Raw genomic sequence first — 21,346 nt, forward strand, 5'->3', positions numbered from 1 at the left:
TCAGTGTAATAGGCAGAGCTAATGTCATTTGGCTAAATAAATGGGTTTGTTTTGTGCAGCATCGTGGTTGTCCGGGGTTAAAAGCAAAGGTGATGACAGAGTTCAGGAGCTGCAGGCTAGCATGGCCTGGTGATCTTAGAGCAGAAGAGACCTTGCCCAGTTTCCAACAGGAAATGGTCTTTGTGCCAAAGCATCAGCTATACTGAGATCAGAGAGTGGGCCATGAGGCTCAATAGGGCAAGGTTGGGCACAGTATAGCTACCAACCTAGCAATTCTGCCAAATATAAGAAATAATACAAGTTTTTACTGAAGTCTGGTCGGTGTTGCTGCTGCTGTCCTTGTTGCATGGTGGTACTGTGTTGATACTGAGGTGTTGAGCACTGTATGATTAGCAAATTTGTAGTCAGGAGATCTCAGCATTGGACTTGTCCAAGACCCACAGATTTAGATTGGTGGCAAGGATTCATCCAGACTTACTGTAGACAAGTACAGCCCTAACACTGTTGGCCAGGTTTGCAAGCTAGCTTGATCAATGCCTTTGCAAGCCAGGAAATACACACCAAGCGATGCTCCAGTGAAGTACAGAACTACTTTTGTATCTGCATGGAGTGGAAGGATGGTCAGTGCAACTGCACCTACACAGTTGTTTGTTGTGCCCTTAGGATGGCTACCTCTCTGCTGGCATCAGATCCTCTTGTTGCTATAAATAAGTGTTTCTCTTTTGCTCACTTTATTTCCCACAGCACTTAAGTAAAATTCCTTATACTGAAGTGTTGTAACACAGTTGCATAATGCTGTGCATTTGATTTCTGTCTACAGAATTATTAGCAATATCAAATTAAAACTTTTTTTGAAGAGTGACATTGTGTGTAGTCTTCGCTGCCCAACAAGATGCTAGCAAACTCATTTTCATGGCACTTAGTATTTGTTGGCTTTTTCTGGTTTTCACTATTAGCCCAGAAATTTACAGAAGTCTTGTACAATTTTTCTGATGCTGCATCATTCCCAGAGAGGTTTTCTTTAAATACCAGTGGCAGGGGAAGGGATCTTGATGGTCAAACTGAAGGAGCTGCTAGTTTATCTAGGAACAAGTTTCATTTCAGCCAGATACCAGAAGTCTTCATAGTTATGATGCATCTCTTACTTTTAAGCTTTACTTCTCAGCTGCTAAGTGCTGCAGTTCAATGAATTTTGTCCATTGATCATTAGATAAATATAGATGTGAAATTGGAATGCTACCGAAGACCTGATCTGTGGAAGAGGTAGCCATGTGAGATGGGGGAGAACTTCTACTTTCAAGGCTGCTAAAACTTAAATGAAAGGGAAGTCCTTTAAACCCTGACTTTCAGCTTCTGGGTTTACTTTGTTCACATTCTCCTTCAGGAGCCACATACTGGCTTTATTTATACTTGGTAAAATAAATAAGAGTGTGACCCTTTCGCCTACACACCAGCAGCTTTTTTCCTGGTATAAAAGGTTCTTTATGTTATTCTTTTTAATTTCTTGTGAAAATCAAATACTGAGCCAAAGCATTAGTTCAGCACAGAGTCAGATATGTTGTATCTTGGCATTGTGCAGTCACTGATGCAGGGCTCATCTTGAGCAAACAGAGAATGAAACTGTGGCAGATACCTAGTGTTTCTGTTCCTGTTGCACCCACAGGTTGGGTCAGTAACTATAACTTCTGCAGGAAGCTCTGTGTCCAAGATGATAAAATGGGCACTGTCAGTTCCCTAAATGAACTGCTAGATTCTGCTTTCAGCCTGGCTTCTAAGAGAGGCTGGTTAGTGCTAATCCTAAAAACCAGCAAAGCAATTTCTCTTGTTGCATGCCAGGAGGACATTCCACCCAAGTCTTGCATCCCCCTCCACCCCCACCAAGCCTCTCAGTACCATCAAATACCAAGACACCACTGCAACTTTGGACTAGAGTTGGTGGGATGTAGCTCTGATCAAGCCTCCTTCGAGGCTTGTGTGGAGCATGTGTATCCCTTCACTGGTCTTTGCTTGTCAACTGTTCAGGACCTGGAACAAGACTTGGGGGATGGGGAGAGGAAAGACTTCAGCAGTCCAAGGTGGCATGGGGAGTTCTACTCTTTTCTTTTCTAGAGCTTTTGATCTAGCATTTGCCACAGTGTTGATCTGCCACTTGTTTGATGAGAGAAAGTGGGTGGATGTTATTGCAGAGGAGGTCTTAAGTCCTTTCCTGCTGCTGGAGGAGAGGGTCTGCAGAGTACAGGCAGATGATGGCCAAGTGATGGAGGGGCAGAGCATGAAGCTAATACAGGAGATGCCTCACTAGCTCCAGCACTGCACAAAGACTGTATTGCTATTCTCTTACACATCACTACCCTTTTCTCCTGCCTGTCTACCAAAGATGGTCCAGGAAATCTCACAGTGACTTCTCTCCACAGTAGCAGGGGTTTGTATTCTTTTCTCTGCAGAGAGGTTGGCGCACAGGTCTCAGCCTGGCCTGGTGACTCTGAACTTCTTGATACTGCCTATGACTTTGGAGTGATGAGGAACTTGTATGCCAGTCACACTGGGGATGACATTTCTTTTACTGGTTTGGCATAGTCAGTATGGACAAATACACAAATCGAGCTTGATTCTTGCACTTGGGTGGGTTTGGACTGTAACTCTGTATCAGAGCTGGCCATCACATTCAAATAAATTCAGGATAAGTGGATACTTCAGAGCCCAGTATTACTTCTCTATTCTTGCCAAATTACATCAACAAATTGCTGAACTGCCTGCAGGTGAAGGTTGCAGTCTGTTGTCTCTGATCAAATAATGCCTCTGTGTGTGAGACTATCCTGTGAGCACCCTATGCCTGTTGCAACTTGAGGAATGTGACCAAATGTGACCAGGTTTCATATCCTTGAGAAGGAAAGATTTTTTTTTTTATTTGGTGGGGGTTTTTTTTTGTTTTTTGGGGGGAGGGGAGGATGGGGTGGGGTGGTGGTGTTCGACTAAGTTTTAGTTTGCTTGGTGCCTCACCAATATGGAAGTTGTTATGCTTTCTCCATAAGGCCTACATACCAGCAGAGAGGTAATACGAAAGACTGGTTAGAACAGCATAATGTAAACCCTTAATCTGTTGCAAACCTTTGAAGTTCAGCCACCTTCATTGACTGTTGTTAATAACTGGTGTGCAACACTTGTACTTTTATTTGTCTTGGTTATGCTGGCACAGATAGGGCCCCAGTAGTCATGGATAGCAGATTGAATAATTTGTATGCAATAGAAGCATGGCATGAAGAACGTGCTTCTGGCTGAAGTGAGCAAGTCACTTTATCATTGGGGTTTTTTAATGCAAGACTATTTACCTGGCAGCTCTGAATTAACATGCTGATGAATTCTGTGCAGGAAGTTTACACAGGTTCCTTGGAAGAATTTACTACTTTAGTTTTCTCTGTTTTTCTATATTTAGGGGATCAACCCCTTAGCCATATGCTCTAAAATAAAGGATAAAAATTAGCCATTCTAAGACTTAATGCTTTCATTCTTCTCATATCTTTGGAGTAGCAGCTATCTAGTAATAGAATTACACAGTATCCACAAACTGTAGTTCACAGTTAAGGTCTCTCAAACAGAAAGTTACACCAAGAAATCCATAAACAGTAAGAACAGCAAGGGTCAGACTGTCTTACCATGAAGAATTATATGATATGGGAAGCCTATTGCCTTTTGTTCTTTCTGCTGTTAATGCCCCAATCCTAGCCACCATGGTGCTTTCTGAAAAATCAGAAATGTAGTGTTGCATTTGAAACACATTTTGGTATTATAATTCTATTTTGGTACATTTTACACAAAACGGTGTAATCCTTACAGTAGATATTTAGCTCTGATGTTTTATCTTCAGACTGCTCTCAAAATAATTGATCCTCCTTGCCTTTACTCTAGAAAGGTGCTGAATGTTGGCTAAGGAAACTGATCTGTGTTGATGTTAAGTGACTGAATCAGGGCCAGTGTGAAACACATGGTTAAAGCCTGCATTATTCTTTCTGCCTTGCTGGATGTATGCAAACTGCATAGGGCTTAACACTTGTTTCAGTTCCTGTGAAGCAATGTAAGTTCCATAGGTTGCTGAATTTCCTTCCCTACCTTTCTGCTATCAGCCAAAGGCTGATAAAAGAAAGCCACCCCAGAAAGCACAATTCAATCACAGATCAGCAGTCTTGTTTAATACAGTATATCTCTTTATAAACAATTTTATTGTTTCACACAACAAACGTGGTTAGAAAGAGCAGGTACAATATACATCTTGATTGCCTTCAGGGACTTGTGGATGACAGTTTCTGTGAATCCTGAGATCTTTCAGGGCTTGGGGATAATGGTGCAGAGCATCACTGCAGCTGCTGAGCCAGTAAACAACTTGCACATGCATGCAGCTGAGGCAGCATAACTGGCTTTACCTTTATTATCCAGACTGAGAACAGCAAAGGCAAGGAACTGGTTCTGACTTATTATGTAAGAAGTTTGACTTGGGTCTAGTTGACCCATGGTTTCTATGTCAATGAAATCTGCCTGTTTCAGTAGTTGTGACAGTTGAGAATTGTCTTCATGAAGCTTGATGTAAAGAAATCAAACAAGCCCATAGTATCAACCACATGCTGCTAATTTTAAATCAATCAGTGTGATTGATAAACATTTAGCATTACTTGACAAATGAGTGATAGCTTTCTATTTTATCCAGAGAATAACAACATTGGGTTAACAATAGAAACAAATAATTAAAGGCAGAACAAAGACAACATTTTTTACTCCTGGTCTGGATGGGTGTTTGGTACCTGTAGGGGTACTATTAAATACTACTTGTGTATCTAGTGGCTGTAGTATCAAACTAGCCTTAAGGTTCCTTGTATTGAGACAGTCCACAGAGGAAAGTTAAGAGCAATGAAGAAGGGGTTTAAACTGGAAGTATGACTTGGCCTTAATGTTATTTGCTACAGTGTATTAAGACAGTTCTAGGAATTCCATAAACAGCAGCAGTCATTTCACACTTAACATTTTCATTACAGACAGAAACAGCTACTGGCAATACAAGCCTCAATACCTTTAGATGTGATCATCTCTACTGTTATGTTGCCTTCACATAGCCTCTGTCTTTGAACTCGACAACTGGGGGGTCATAGTTGATGAGGGAGAATTTGCAAAAGGGATAATGGAGAAAGCCTACAGAAATTACAGCAGAGAAGCTAGGGAGTAGAGAAATGAAGGCCTGCATGGGTGCTATAACAGAGGCTGACAGAGGTATCTGACAAGAAGCTCCAAATAGCACATATTTCCCTGCTCCCACTAATTCAGCAGGAGTTGCTGCCTCAAACAGGCAAAGTATTGCTATTAAGGTAGCAGATGGAATATGGTCAGCAGCACCTAGCTGATTCTACACCTACACACGTGCACCCTTCACCTACCCCTTCAGAGTTCCATGCCCCTAGGAATAGCATGAGATGCACTATTGAAAAGTACCAGTAACCTGACTGTTAGCATTCACTTAAACTTCTCAGCTGTTGGGGGGGAGTATTTTTAATGGAATTGCAAATGAGCATAATGGTGCTTCCAGGACTAAGTCTATAGTTGTTGATAATGATTAAACTACAGCTACTATTAAACAGGCAAATTGAGTTATTGGGACATGCTACAATATGCTTGCCAAGAAGCCAAGCCAGACAAGGACTGGTTATATGTATGTGGGTGTGCAGAAAGTGAAAGCTGGTTTTAGCCCAGCAGTGTAATTCTGCTTCAGCTATTTGATGTCCCAGGAGATTTGTGTGTGTGTGTATGTGTCCATGTATGGAAAGATCTGTTTGGAGCTATTATTTTTGACAAGACCTGAGACAAAATAGTCAAAACCAGAAAGACAAAACAATGGGTGTGTGCAGTGTGACTTGAAGAGAGCTACAGAATTTGTAACTAACTGCTGCTGACCTGATTAGGATTTTAATCTATACAAACATGGGGGTAATGACGGGGAAAGTCTGCATGCAGACAGAGTAAATGTAACAACACCTCTGGCTGCTGGGCATGTGACAGACTATCCAAAGCAGCAGTATTCATGCAAAGTTGATACAGGTGGATCAGTTAAAACATTTTTAGTTAGACATCACTTTAAAACTCTAGCATAGACAAGAACAGTTGTGCTAGCCAACAGTGGTTACCTTAAATTTAAAGTTCTTCTTGGAGCTCATCATCTTCCTTATGCTGCTGCTAAATGTAGTATGTTAAAAGACATCTCCAGAAACTGGTCTAGCTAAAGCTTTCAGGAATCTAAAGCAAATGTAGTATACTTTAAACACTGCAGAAGAAGAAAGGAGGAAAAAAAAAAACCCAACAAAACAGAGACAAACTCTTGCTAGAATGAACTCTGAATTTAGCTTATCTACTAGAGGGCTCAGATTCTCTTTTCCCTCCTCTAAGAGTCTTGCATTTATTTGCTCCTTTGAAAAGTAGAGAGGTGAGACTAAGCATTTCAGGAGTTAACCATGAACCTTTCATTTAGCTTTCGTAATGCAGAAGTGCTGATCATGCAGGCCTTCCTTTCAAAAGATACAAAAAAGGCATGGCATTAAGGATTGCTACTTTGCTTCAAGGAGACCCTGAACAATTTAAGAGGAGAAAAAAATCACCAACATTTTCAAGTGTGCCTAAAGAGAGCTCCTGCTGTTGCATCTCTGATACAGCAGATGACTTACTTCAACACTTTGCTTTCAGCAATTTCAACTATTTTATTTATTTATTTAAAAAAAAAAAACCCAAACCCTGAAGAAGTGTTTAGAACTCTGGTTAGAGCATGGTTTTCCATCCTCCCTGAGCATGCTTGGTAGAGGGAAGGAAAGTGTCTTTTGCAACTCAGAAAAAAAGGGATCAAGCAATGAGGAAATAGTGGGTACCATATTCTGTCCTTTTGTGTGAAGGGAGAGGCGACAGACAGAAGTAGGTCTCTATAATTTTATTCTCATTACTTACACAGTCACTGCACTGTGCTACGAGTTATTAACTCACAGCATCCTACTGCATGTTATTAGCTTTGCACAAACCTAGCAGAAAGGAAGATTCTGCTTATGGTTAAATGATTGCTATCAACACTTGCTACTATCTGAAGAACAAACCCCTTTTGTTAGAGGATGCAGTCATCATCTTTAAAAGCTATTTATAATTTCAGTAATCTTTTCCTAATGCTTCAGATGCATGTATTGAATTTGAATTGGTTTACAGTTAGTCTTATAAAGGTCTGCTTGTTTTTCTTCCGAAGAAAATAGCAGCATATTGCAAAATAGAAAGGTCCTGTAGCAAAATATGTAGTTATTACTAAATAATCAAAAATTTTTTCTGATTATGACAGTCCTGTTTCATTTCTTTGCATATAACATGTTGCAGAATTGACTCAGACAAACTCTACACAAGTATATTCACAAAGATAAAGCAAAACAGTTTTCTGTATTACCAAGTCAAGGAAGTTGGTGCTGTTTGGCAAGTAATAATTCGCCTCTTTCTTTACTTGAAGAGGAAGGTGGATGTGATCAGTAAGTGCTTGTCAATTTGCATCCTCCCTCCTGCTTTCATGCCTTCTTTCTTCCTGACTCAACTTCAGATTGGAAGATGAGGCATGCAGAGTTCATGGGAAGGTGTATGTGAACAGTATCACAGAACTGAAGTTCAAGAAACCCATAGCCTAACATCCAGAACAAGTAAATCATGTCTGCATTAAGTTTCAGTTAATTGAAGAAATAGCCTATCACTGTAATAAAATACACAAGGAGGTTATCACTTCTATAGACCAATGTCCATACTTTAACCTGTTTGAACTAATGTGCAGGGGCTTGCAAGAACAAAGCTGATGCTTTTTTTTCTGTGGTGAGTACTGAAAAGCCAAGAGCAGCAACATTCAAGCAGAACTACTTTCAAATGCCCAGCTGTACACACTGACCACCTCAATGTAAAAGGAAAAATGAATGAAGACTAGGAAAAGAAGGAAAAATGTCCTTCTCACTGATGTCTTTGAGAACTGTTATTTAAGAGTGGCTCTTTCCAGCACCATTAAGGTTTGTTCTCCTGGAAAAGCTGCTGACAGTGAGATATAAAGCCCCCTATTGCCCAAGTTCACCATGTAAAATATGCATTGTGAATACTTTTGAACAGTCTAATCTTATGCACTGTTTTTCTAGTGTGGTCCTTTGTACAGCAAAGTATGTACAGACACAGTCTCAGCTCAGCATAAGATTATGAACTGGTTACACAAGAACTGTATCCTTATACAGCAGCTCCTGCCACATCAGCTTCTGCATTGAACCACAGCTTACTACTGCTTCTGTTATTTTTGTTCTGTGTGCAGAATTCTAATCAGGTATTTGAGTGATGAAATAAACAGCTGGTGCCAATAAATACAGCTATTTTAAGTAGTGTTGTCTTAAATGTTTCTATTTGTTTTCTAGGTATAAAAAGTTCCCAGAAGCATACAAAATTATTTCCAGCATGAATTGGCTACAGTCTCATTGTGACATTAAGGGATTACTTTGATTAGACCATTTCTTTGCTGTTCCACTGACTGATGACTGACAATTTCAGTAACTACGCTACAACAAAGAGAATGTTAATTCATTTGTCTGGGCACTTAACTGTGTACACATCAACTGTGAGCACAGGTGCTGTCAATTATTCCACTGATGCATTTCTTGGAATCTATTATAAAACTTATATTTTTATGACACCATTATTATCAGTTTTCTTCCCTAGCAAGTCTTTGTATTGAAATAGTCATGGTAAGATTAAAAAAAAAAAAAAAAAAAAAAGGTGCTTTCATCCCTTAGAAACTTAGGTATAAGTTAGAGCACAGTCACAGAAGGAACTGCTATGATTGTGGAATGAACTGAACACCACAATGACTATAAAGTTAAATATAAACACAACATTGTGTTCAAGGGGCCAGGGGATTACAACTTGTCCAAAAGAAGAAAGTAATGCAAAATTCAAGTTTTGAATGTATATATCACCTTCCATGGAGTAAACGAAAGTGGTTAATATTACTTTTGGACTGCTAAAATTGCACCAGGTCTCTTCCCAGGGTGTTGTCTGTGCGCTACTGAAGAGTAGTTCCCATTCCCAGGTACCTCATTTTACAGTTAACATTGCTTCTCATTCAAGACACTAAACTGCTTCAAAACAGAAACCAGTGCAATTAAGGACAGGCTCTGGCATAGCAACATTCATATGCAATTCTTAGTTTTCCTCAAAGCCTTGGCTTGCACCCAGCTATAGGTTTGAAACTTGATAAAAAGGCAGAGCTGCTTTACATAACTTACCTTTACTATATAACATAGCCATCTTGTTCACGAATTGCACACAGTTTTATAATTGAAAGTACCATATTAATTTGAGGACAAAATGGGTGTAGGTGTCCCATGAATCAGGCACACTTTGAATTCCAAACAATTTTGAAAATTGTTTTTAAATAATCACCTTGATATTCTCTTGATATTCCTGCATTCCATTGTTTTTTAATTACCCTTGTATTTCTAGTATCTAAATGATTAAGAAACAATAGTTATTCCTCTACTTATTCATTATGAATACAGCCCACTATGATTTGGAATATAGCTACTCTAGGTGCAGAAGTAAGTTGTCAGAATGCATGAAGGAACATTTAAGACATTTTAAAACTTTGATGCCAATGATATAGTGCACAGTATGCATTTGACTTAAGAGTATGAACAACTTGTTCATTTGATTACTGTATCTACCCTCAAAATTAAATTGAGCAATACTCAGGCTACAGTAGATTTAGCCAGATTTGCTTACAAAATAAATCACTAAACTTGAACCCAGCAGAAATATTATCGTCCCCTTCCAAACTGGCAGAAAATATTGTCCACCTTCCACCAATTGTAAATTCGGCTTGAAGTTACTGGCCTAACGTTGTTCTATTCCCCATTGATATTTCTTACATGAACTTACAACAGAAATGGTGCAAAATAGCAAGACCTGTTGGAATAGGCAGAAAGGAATTCGAACTTTAATCTGATTGGTTTAATTTTTTTTAGCAGGAGGAAAAAGAATAAAGTTACAAGATTCTTTTAATATTTTCACAATGTTAAACTAAAACTGAGCTCTAGGCTACATGTGTAAGTAAATCTAGAACACAAAAGGGTTAAATAAGATCTTCTTTTAACATACAAGAACTTAAGCTTTCTTTACGTTTAACAAACTTCACAGAACAGATATTGCAAAGGAACAACCCCCTCCCCAACTTCTTGTTTAAAGTGAACATTGTCCATAATTCACATGAACTTTAAGTAGTGTTCTCTCAAGGGCCACCTTGAAACCATCTGTGCACTTGTAACGAGATTAAAGAGAATACTGAGGAACAAAATAGCATCTTCAGTATTAATGCAGAAAAGTCTTATGTATCAACCAGAATGCCCATCAAATGCTATGGTAGGATTTTGTAGGAAAAGAAAGTGTGTATCACAGCAGCCGCCAAAATCCATGTTTTTTTAAACTCCTCATGGCAAATGTAAATAATACCCTTGGACAGTCCCTCTCACCAGGACCAGTTCCTGAAAATGCAGCACATTACAGAAGATTTTGCTGCTGGTTTCATGTTCTTGAACAATAACAATAATAAAAAAAACAGCTTGCCTTTTGTATAGCTTGCATTTTATAATGATGGGACACTTCTGATTTGCTTCATGGTTAATTAATGCTAATACAGTCAGATGCTGAGTGTGTGTGTGAAGAGACATATATATTCTTCTCTTTTTTTGAAATTAGTTATCTCCTTGTTAAATGCTCCTGACTGGCTACCAAAGTAGCAATATAATTTGGCCTATAAGGAGTTAGTTACCTGTAACAAGTAGAATGGAGGATGACTCATACAAACTTACTCCCAAAACGCTGGGGTTTTTCAAGTGACACGTTACTTCACCCCTCTGATGTTTTATATCTGCCCAGTATTTGAAGACGAGACAAAAATCTTTCCCTCCCTCAGGTTTTCTTACAAATTTACCTGATTGTTAATACCTTACTAATAGAGAAGCTAAATTCACTCAGGATTAAGCTGGGCCACATCGGCACGAATCCTTTTTACCTGCGTAAACCCTGTGTGCAGCAGGAGACATGCTGATTATTAAGTTTGCTTTTTTGTTTCCAAACTGACAAGACTGGTGCAATTCAGCTCAACTCAATGTGACATACCATAATACAGAACCATAGGTCTAAACACATCTGAAACATTCTGCTCCATGTAATGCTTTTCACGTTCACTTGCTATACTTGCTTTGCAATAGATGCGGGCAGAGATTTTCATGAGAGAGTTCAGCTGCATAGAAAGAGGGCTGACATAGCCCATTTGATTATCTCATTGACACTCTGGAAGTGAGGAACACAAACTCAATCTGATAAAGGGTGTTTTACTGGTTGGTTCCCCAATACTGTTACCAAATTCCGTTTGCTACAAAATGTCCTTTTTTTTCCCCCAATATATAAGTCTAGCTACAGAAAGTCAGTCTGTAGAATCCAGCCATGGCTACTGTGCTGTGAATTAGCCTTATTTGATCAATTATCAGATACCTGCACTTAGCAAAAGGCAAACAAGAGCCAATCAGGTTTCGGCCGGTTGGAATGGCTGCACTGCTCAAGGTAGGTGGAATCTGTTCACACAACTCACAGAATCTCTGTGGATGCCATGTAAAAAGTACGCACCATTTACTGCTCTGGGATGGAGTTGTCTTTAAAGTGAGATCATAATTTAACTGAAAAGAAAGAAAAAACCCAAACAAAACCAAACCCTGATAGGTTCTTTATAGTAAGATAGATATAAAAATTTTTCATAAGAATCTCTGTCCCCCTTTCTTTTTGGCTTCCTGGGAAGAACCAGAAAGATGTTCCTACCCCAACAGAATCCCTGATGCTGGTGACACTGCCTAATTCAAAAGCCACACGCAATGAAGGCACGAGTGACCAGTCAGGTCTTCTGGGCTTAAGCAGCTGCAGTTGCTGCTCTTAGTAGTATTTCACCTCCTCAGGATTCACTAGCAGTGAAGAGGTGAAAGGCTGCACATTAAACAGTTTGTCTGAAAGCCATGTGCATAGCAAACTTTTACACCAGCTTCTGTACAGCTAATTGTTTTAACTCTGCAGCTGGAATGTTTCCAGCATAAGGCTTTTAGAGTGACTCCAGCAATAACAGAAGCCTTTGGATTTTTCTTGTTTTGTTTAAATCCACTAGCCATGCTCAAAAATAATATTTCTTCATGTTTTATTTTTATACTGTGGCTAGCAGGCACCTTAGTAACCAGCCAGAAATCAACTTCAACCACCATCAACCCCTAAACTACAGTACCAGGATGGTTGGCTAAAGAAAGGAAACTGATTGGCTGTAGTCTGAAACTTGCCTAGTACAAGGTGTCTGGCTGACTTTGTCCTAAATAAGGCTAACATTAGTGAACTAAGAGAACAGCATTTGGTTGCAGTCTTGCACTCAGGAACATCCTTCGCCAATGCGTTGGCAAGATCTCCCTACTTTCCGATCCAGTTTCACCATTTTCATAATGGCTTCCTCACGCCCACGTCCCATGTGGTCAAATGTGCAGTCATGTTGTTCAGGCAGGCGATGTAACATACAGAACACATAACCTACCATGGAAAGGGAGAAAAAAAATACAGTTAGGGACTTGGTTAAAGTGGCAGAATCTTACCTGAATCAGAAGTGAAGGATCACCTACTGGGGGATTACTCAGTTCTCAAAAATTAATGCCAGCTTTAAGTTTTTACTTATCTTCCCTTACAGGGTAAATAAAGCTCTGATTATTTACTGCATTTTCTTGAGTATTTATCAACACAGTATCAAAGCTCAAGTCATATTAAATTTGGGTTGGTTTTTTTGCCATCCTCTCATCTTATAGATCGTCTAAACTAGGTATGCCCAGATAGTAACAAAGCTAATGTTTCAAAAGAAAAGTCTGATCACATTCACTGAAATCTTTTCTACTTTACGTAGAGTTGGTTGTAATTTCTGAAATTCATGCCTACAGTACTTCAGGTTTAGCTCCCAAGCTACTTCAAGTCAGAACTGTTAAATCTAAGCACCTTGCTTCCTACTTACTGCCAGCACCCCAAGTTGGCAGCGACTGCAGCAGAGTTCACTGCTCCACTACTGTTGCAGTTTTCAGAAGCTTCTCTTCATGAACTGCTCTGACACTAACCACAGGAGGTGAACAGGCATTTGACATAGGGACATGTCATGCCACAACATCTTGCTTTGTAGCTGAAAAGATGTAGCTTATTGTCTCTTTGTTTAAAGCTAGTCAATGTTACTCAGTTTTCCAGGGAGCATGTGATTCAGAAACACATGTAGAAACACGTCAATACTTTTTCCTACAGGTGAGGAGGGCATCCTCAGTAGCCACCTCTTTCTAGTCTACAAAGAAAACCAGCTTTTTTCTTATTTGTCCCTAATACTTTATAAGAGTAAAGAAATTGCCTCCAATTTCCTACCTCTAAAATGAATGTGACATAGTGATAAGTAGTATTAAGATGATACAGCAGGGAAGAGTGTCAGACAGTTACAGGGTTCATGTAGTCCACCATATATGAAACAAAGTATGATACTGCCCATGCTACAGTATTTTTCCTGCCTGATGGTGCAAAGAGCATCACTCTACTCTGCCTCTCACTGAATGCTTTACATTACTGCTGCTCCTTGAATGCTCAAAAGATATTAAAACCACAAATGATATCTGAGAGATGGAAAAGGATAAAAATGAGTGAATGATTGAGAGAGTGTGTGTTTGTGCATATACACACACACACACACATAAAAAAATGTGTGTAAAGTATTTCAAGCTCCTGGACTATAAAACATCAATTGTAGGAGAGAACAACAGGCTATCTTTATGTTAGCGTGATTGTTAAGAAAACAGAAAGGGAAAAAGTATCACACATGGAATTATTTAAAAAAAAACAAAAAAAGTGAAGAAAAATTGATTTATCTTTGTTCTTTGTTTCAATAGCACCAGCTATGAAAAGACACGTCCATTATCTGTGGTCAGCTTTGAAACCCAGTTCTAGGAACAAAGCAAAAAAGACAAGTTTTCTGTATTGGTATACGTGATTCAGAAATATGGAGGGAAAGATGCAGATTGAATTGATATGTATCTCGCCCCTTGTGATCATTGCCTCCACTTCAATCTCAGTCTGGGTCATACCACACTCAAATGTGACAAATATCTTTCTTGAGGTACCAAAAATTCAAGGTCTGATTGTTAAAATGAAAACATCCTTGGGACTATAGTTCAAAGAGTGAACAGGCATTTCACTCAATTCTCCTACAGAAAGCAGGGACTTAAGGCTTCCCTTATTTCTTGAAATAAGACTTCAAATTACGGAACCAACGTCCATGGCAGGCACAAGAATACATAAATAGCTGACTAGATGAGCTCAAAAATCAAGTTCATCATCTTATCTGTAATGGATGTGTAAGCAGCAGATGCAAGAATCCCTGCAGATACGGACTGGGCTGATGTCATTTCAGTTCCTTGTAGGTAAAAACTAGTTTTAAATCCTGACGGTTTTACAGATCCTCTCCACACGGTTAACAAGCATATGTAGAAATGCTATTTAATGTTATCTAAAAGAGACCTTGAACATGTATACAATCTTCTACACAGCTTCACCGGGACACTTTTGACAATTCTATAAATCTAATAAGAAACTACATATACAACATGATTTATCACTTTTGAACATGACCTTTCAATTGCCACGTCTCCTTACTTTCTACAAAGCCTCCTGCTTTTTGTAGACCAGTATAACTTCATGATGTTCCTTTGTACTTTGCCACCCCCCCGATACAATCTAAACTGTGCTTTGCCATATCTTTATTTGTTTTTTGAACACCTTTTAGTTCTTTTTAGAGCACCTGTTTTCATGTAGGAAAATTTGTACTGTATGCATGAAACATTATTTATTTCTTCTGTTTGTCACGTATTTCCTTATGCATTCTTGAACAGAATTTCAACAACTGTCCACAAAGAATGGCAGGTGATTTTAATTTTCCCGGATTATGGGAAAAGTATTTCTAATTTCAGCAACTAAATGATCTAAACCTGTTATTCATATATCTATTTAAATATGTATGGCTAATTAGAACTGATAATACCTAAAGAAATAATACCCAAGCACATTTTGAATGTTACTAAAACATTTTTGCATATATTGGCTGTTCTTATGGAGGAGGTTTATTCTTGTTGAATTAGCAATGGTGATCTTCTGGAACCCTCATTTCCAGAAGAGGCTTCTGATCTTTAGTCCCATTGCTCCAAATGCCTAAGTCACTTTAAAGATTGGAACTTGTATTTTTGTAGGTTTTATTTAAAAATTTAAAGGACTTGAATACTGTTATATAGTAGCTAGTTGAGTAACAGTAGTTCTGAACATTTTTTCATTAGTTCAGAGTGGATATATTCAATTAAGTTATTACTGCTATAACCACTCCTTGCCTCTTCACTGGTCTGGAAATCAGAGTGGACTTTCTGTGGTCTGTGTGTACACAAGTGCCATACCAAGACCATCAGTTTTTACAGCAGTTCCATTATGAACTTATGTGCACTGGGGCAGAAGGCCAATGTATGATCTGTAAAACCAATCCATATTTAGAGGTGAAACCTTTTCTCCTGAGAACTCTGCTTTTATGGTTATAAAGCAAGTTAGATAAATGAACTCTTGCGGTGTATTTACTGTTAAGTTCATTATGGGAAGATATCAAATACAGGTTGTCTCCCCTAAGGATTTTACTGCAGAAATGCTTCTTTTAGCACACTATAACTAAAAGACAAAATAAATAACTTTCTGCTAGGGGAAAGAGCATTAGAAAAGGGAATCCATCTGCCAACTAAAGTTAGTTTACCCTAGTCATCAACCAAAAATATGCCAGACTTCCACTCCAAGCATAGAAGATTTCAGTCTAGTAAATGTAATAATACGTCTCACAGCATTGCAATTGTTTCCTGATGTTAGAAGTAAACTATGAATCACCTACTCCTCAGGCCTCTAATGCAAACATCTTGGAAAAACATTATATAGTGCCTCAAAACCTTTGAGCTCCTCTAAGCACCCCAGAAACTACTTCACAATATATCATCAAAAATTCACTTCCATTTCATCACCAGAGCATAAATGGCTAAAGCCATAAAGCAGTGTACCATCTCTGCCTTACTTGTACCCATACAGATGAGTCTTTTGTGTAGGACAAAAAAAAAAAAAAAAAAGAAAAAAGAAAATCATTCAAAGGAAGTCTGAGATTTCACACAAGAAACTGCAAAGTTGCTTTCATCATTCCTGAGGAATCTGCTGGGAAAAGGCAATTGGAGAGGACAGAAAACAAATCTTCCATATTCAAGACCGGAGAATACCACAGACCTACAGTTTGCAGTCATTTTTCATCATCACCCACACACAGCATTTTCCTCATTGTTACATTCAAGAGCACTGGCTAGATGGGAGTATGGAATGACAATAAGCAAATATTTCAACTAAAACCTACATTTAATTTTTAACTTTCTGTCTTCAAATTCTGAAAACAGTAAGCTGCTAAAATACCAATAAAATGATATGTGAAGCATCAGAAACAATTAAACTAAATGGCATAATAATCCACAACACAAAAGCCAAATTGTAATTTTGGAGGGTCCCTGATTTTTGTAAAATTTCTTCTTTTCTCTTTGTTAACAGAAAGTGGTCAGACTTTCTGGAACATGGCACAAATGCCCAATAATTGGATTACTGCAAACTACCAATGTAGAAGTACAGCACACTGTTGGGACTACTCTAGTAGATGTCCTTGGCCAGGCATGGAGTCCCAGACTCTTCTAATGTACTGCTGGAGAACACCACACTGTAACGTAAAATATACAATAAATATAATGATCCCTGTTATGTGAATAGCATTGCGATAGAAAGGAAGCTGCTTTTTCTCCCACCCTGAGATTCTGGTCCTGATCTCATTGATGAGACATTCAGAAAGCTGCTAAAAGAAGACAGATTTATTTGTAAGCATGTTTTGAAAAAAGTGGTGGAAGTGCCAAACAAGCTTATTAAACATTTATACAGCTCACACATTTTCAAAGTGTCTTAAAAACATTTAAAAGTGTCCCTGTTTGAAATATCTTGATGCATATTACCTAAAAAGTAGTTGCATGCTGCCACAATTACCCTGATATTCAGTATATTCATACTTCTGGTTTTTAAGAATAGAGAGCATATTTGGACTTTGCCATACAGTGAATGTGTCATATGATTAATACAGCAGTTCCATCTACTGAAGAAAACTGAACTTTGCTTATGTAGAGGTACATTTTTGTGTTTGTAAAAGCTAAGCTGTTCAAATATCATTGCCGACATGAAAAGACGGAAGCCCTTCATTACCAAGTACCATCAATCATCTTAATTGTTCAAGGTAGACATTTATGTTTTCACCGCATGCAGTAACTGCTCTGAAAGTTTAGCCTTCTATACTACAGTGACCCCTTCTGATTCATTCAAAGAAGCTCCCATTGGTAGGTGAAAGAAAGCGAAGTCAATATTGCCATACAAAACCAGAGCTTCTGACACCTTAAAATCATCTTACCTGCCCACTAGTACTGCTATTTATCATTTTCATTCCCAAGTCAAAAGGCAGAAGTTCAAAACTGTCAGAATTTGCAGCTTATGCCACTTCCAAATTTTATTTAATAAACAACTTGTGTTTGTATAGATCCCCTATAAGAAGCCTATTCAAAAGTAGTCTGAATAATGGCATAGACTTATTCCTGTGCAGAATTCTGTCCTGTGTGCTTTGGCTTCTTCATGAGCTTTACAAGGAATTTTACCTTTCTTGCTAATTTGAAATACTAATCAACAAAGGTTCAAACAGAACTTAAAAATACCTTTTAACCTTAAGAGATGAAGGTGCTGCAAAAATTCTCTACCAAAGGCGTATTATCTAACAAGGTATGTGTGAGTCTATATGCAGATTTCTGTGCAAGAACAGATTTACATATCTTTAAGAGGTGAACGTATCTACAGCATATCATACAACACCACAAAACCACGCAGATTAACCAGCAGAGAACATTAGGTCATGCGGTGATACATGCCGCTGCAGCACTCTTGAGAATAATTGGACATCGTTCACCAAAAGTGTCTAGTAATCCCCAAAAAAATGTTTACACATCTCCCCTATCCCTTCCAACTGGAAAGATGACTTAATGTGTTGTAAATGATGCTAACAATAAAGCTATTAAAAAAAAAGGGCAGGAGGGAAATATTTTTTTCTTTTTTCAAGACATGAAATAGGTAAGAAATGAATGTAAGAGTAGAACAAATAGCTACCAAGATACCAACCAAGATCCTAAAGGCTTGTACATCGAGTACCTCAGAAAACACTTGCTCTCTGGATTTCAATATAATCCAGCTTGCTCCCCTAGTATTTTGAAGATTGTTCTTCTTAAGAAGAACATCCAGCAATGGAAGGGCATAAAAGTGTGCTATCATCCAGCCTAGCAAAACTTCCAGAGCAGCTTATATGCACTGGTATTTTACAGTATAAAAATATTCTAGTCTGATGGTACCTTGTATTATTCTTCTTCTAGACAGCTCCATTCTTTCATATACTCTAATTATCTCTTCTCTCTCTTCTGTGGGGAATGCTCTGCACTGGCATTGTCAGCTTTCATTACACAACTCAAAGAATGTTCAGTTTTACTGACATTTTCCATAAAACCAAACCAAACCCCAACAAGCTAATCAACAAGCTTTTGGAAGTAAGTGAGCTAAATTATTCTCCTGTTTCCCTTTCCCAGTTTTGCAAGATGTCATGGAGATTGATTAAGTGCTAAGTAGTTCAGAATAACTTGGCTAGGAATCTTGTCATTCCTTCACAAGGGGAAAGGGGAGTAAGCTACATTATGGTAAAGCTTTTTAACCAAATAGATGTATTTATTAAAACTCCACAAAATATAGCGTGAGGCAGTCATTTCTACCATTTCCACTCCAGGAAAAGTGGATGGGGAATGTTAACCTCTTAAGTGCTCACAGTTAGAAGTCTCTAAATATTAATTATCTTAAAATTTGCCCTCTCAAGGCATTTCAATTCCATGTTTCTTCACAAACAGCACAGCTGCAAGATTCAAGAAACACACAGCAGCAAAAAATGTACATATCTTAACAACTTATTTTTCTAATAATTTGCTATGGTCACTGCAACTTGCCTTTCAATATTTTCTTCTTTATATAGATCATCTACACTTATGACTACCAAAATGATCAATAACTGAATCAAAAAGAGGAAAAGAAAAGAGGTGGTATAAGACACCTTAGAATGTTTCTTTTAATCTGCCAATCTGTCCCTGGGACTGGATGTGCACTTGGGACTTCCATCCTGCTTTTAAGTCAATCATAATCTCAGGTTTCATGCTAGAAGCACACAGTTCTGTGATATCCGTGATGCTACATAAAAATTTATGTCTGTGACTCAGGATGCTTACAGGATGCTGCAGATTCATTTTGTATTTCTACTACTGGGTTTATGCTTAGGAGAAAAGAAGGGAACAAAGATTTTTTTTTTTTTTTTTTTCCTTTCTTGCTCTATTTTGCTATCTACCACGAAGAGGGTCAAGCAATATGTATGAGCATGCATTACAGACAAAAAAAGCTATTAGTGAAAAAAACTGTCCACGAAATGAATGGAAGATATTGTATGCAAAAGAAAAATGACACCATCTTAATCCTGTAGCAGCCACTGGACAGGTATGGTTAGAGATTCTGCAAGAATTCTTTAGACTGCAAGGCAAAGACTTTGTATTTCCAAGTTCAGTCACATATAATCTGTGTTTCAAAGTGTCTTCTGTCTATTTTCTTGAAGATCGTAAGCCTGGAAAGCTGCTTTAAGGAGCACACACGAGATGTGGTTTTGCACTGTGGAGACTCTGCAAACAAACTACGTTTTATCCCAATTTGTGCTAATTTCAAATTAACTTTCCTATTTATCTTACTACTTGTGCAGAAAGCTGTCAAACTATTTTTCCCTACATTAAATGTGACACAAATTTTGAACAGAGAATTTATATCACTTGAGGACAGAGCACGTGCTGATTTTTTAGGGTGTTTTTTCAACCAACAATTCTTAAGGAGGTTCTACATAAGACACTATTCTACTACTTGACTTTGAAACTAAGAATGACTCAGAAGAAACAGTTTCCTCCTGTTTCTTTGAAGGCGGTATTTGGAGTGGGAAAAATTAAGATATGGCACTCTGCTAGATTCAAGTCCTGCTTTTGCTCTAGTGGATACCAACTTCAAAGAAGCAGGGAGCATCTTCAGGAACAGAACTGAGGTTTTCAGGAAATTATTTCTGAATTTCAAAGAATCCTCAATGAATCAAAGTGATAAATACAGCATACCTGCTTTGTAATAGTAAACTGCAATTCAAAAAAGTTTGCTGCGAGTCAGGTCTTACTAAATACTGCAGGTCTCGGTCAGGATCGTATCTCAGTTCTGCCATGTACCACAAAATAAGAGTGATTAAATCTTTTAGTTTGGATTAAATATTTTTTCTTGCTCTACAGAACACATGCACATAAGAGTAACTACTTCTACATCACAACTTCTTCACCCCACTACGGATTCATGAGTTAAGCCCAACGTCTATCGGACACAGTCTAATGGAGCAACTTAGGTACATGATTATTCCCACAGATACAGCATGCAATCAATACTTGCTCCTAAACTGCTTTATACCTCAGAAGTCACTGACCTACACATTTAATCTGTAGGCTCCCCTTCCAGCATTACACACCGTCCTCAATTTTTTGCGTAAGTTGCAATCCACAGCAGTCAGGCACAAGCAGTAGTTGTAACACTACAAGTTGACTTACCAGCTAGCACAAATGGTGGGTTACCACTGTTGTGAAATGTCTATAGAACTGGGGTATGATCACACATGAAACACAAAGGCAAAAAAATGGTTGAAGTTTAATTTAACAAAAGAATTTGCAAATAAACCATTTTACTCCAAATAACTTGCAGCATCAACAGCAGTGCCAGACAGTGAACACCAATGTACAACTAACTTGAGGGAGAGGAAAAGCTAGGTTCAAAATTAAAAGTTTAGACTTTAGGTAAGTGAAGAGAGTTTGCTTTTTTGAATAATCATGTGATCTTGCAATGATATATTCAGGAGGAATTAATATCACCACTACACTTGTAAAAGGAACATTCGTGTTTGCAGGGCTGAGAACACACTGAACAACACTGCACCTCCCATATCATTCCTAGTTTCACAGGGTTATATCCTGTAGTATGTGAGAGA

At 38.3% G+C, this 21,346-nt stretch overlaps 1 protein-coding gene across 5 annotated transcripts in view; it reads right to left on the reverse strand.

Annotated features, from left to right (window-relative positions):
• Window positions 1-10,014: 10,014 nt before the first annotated feature.
• ZFAND3 (zinc finger AN1-type containing 3) overlaps window positions 10,015-21,346 on the reverse strand; it is a 147,094-nt gene continuing 135,762 nt past the window's right edge. For all 5 annotated transcript variants that reach the window (XM_052806635.1, XM_052806636.1, XM_052806638.1 and 2 more), the window contains one exon: window positions 10,015-12,636. In XM_052806635.1, coding sequence (XP_052662595.1) covers window positions 12,482-12,636 — 155 coding nt within the window. In that variant the 3' untranslated portion in view covers window positions 10,015-12,481. The remainder of the gene's footprint in view (window positions 12,637-21,346) is intronic.

This window comes from Harpia harpyja, chromosome 13, assembly GCF_026419915.1.
Source record: "Harpia harpyja isolate bHarHar1 chromosome 13, bHarHar1 primary haplotype, whole genome shotgun sequence".
In the NCBI taxonomy this organism is placed as follows: Eukaryota; Metazoa; Chordata; class Aves; order Accipitriformes; family Accipitridae; genus Harpia; species Harpia harpyja.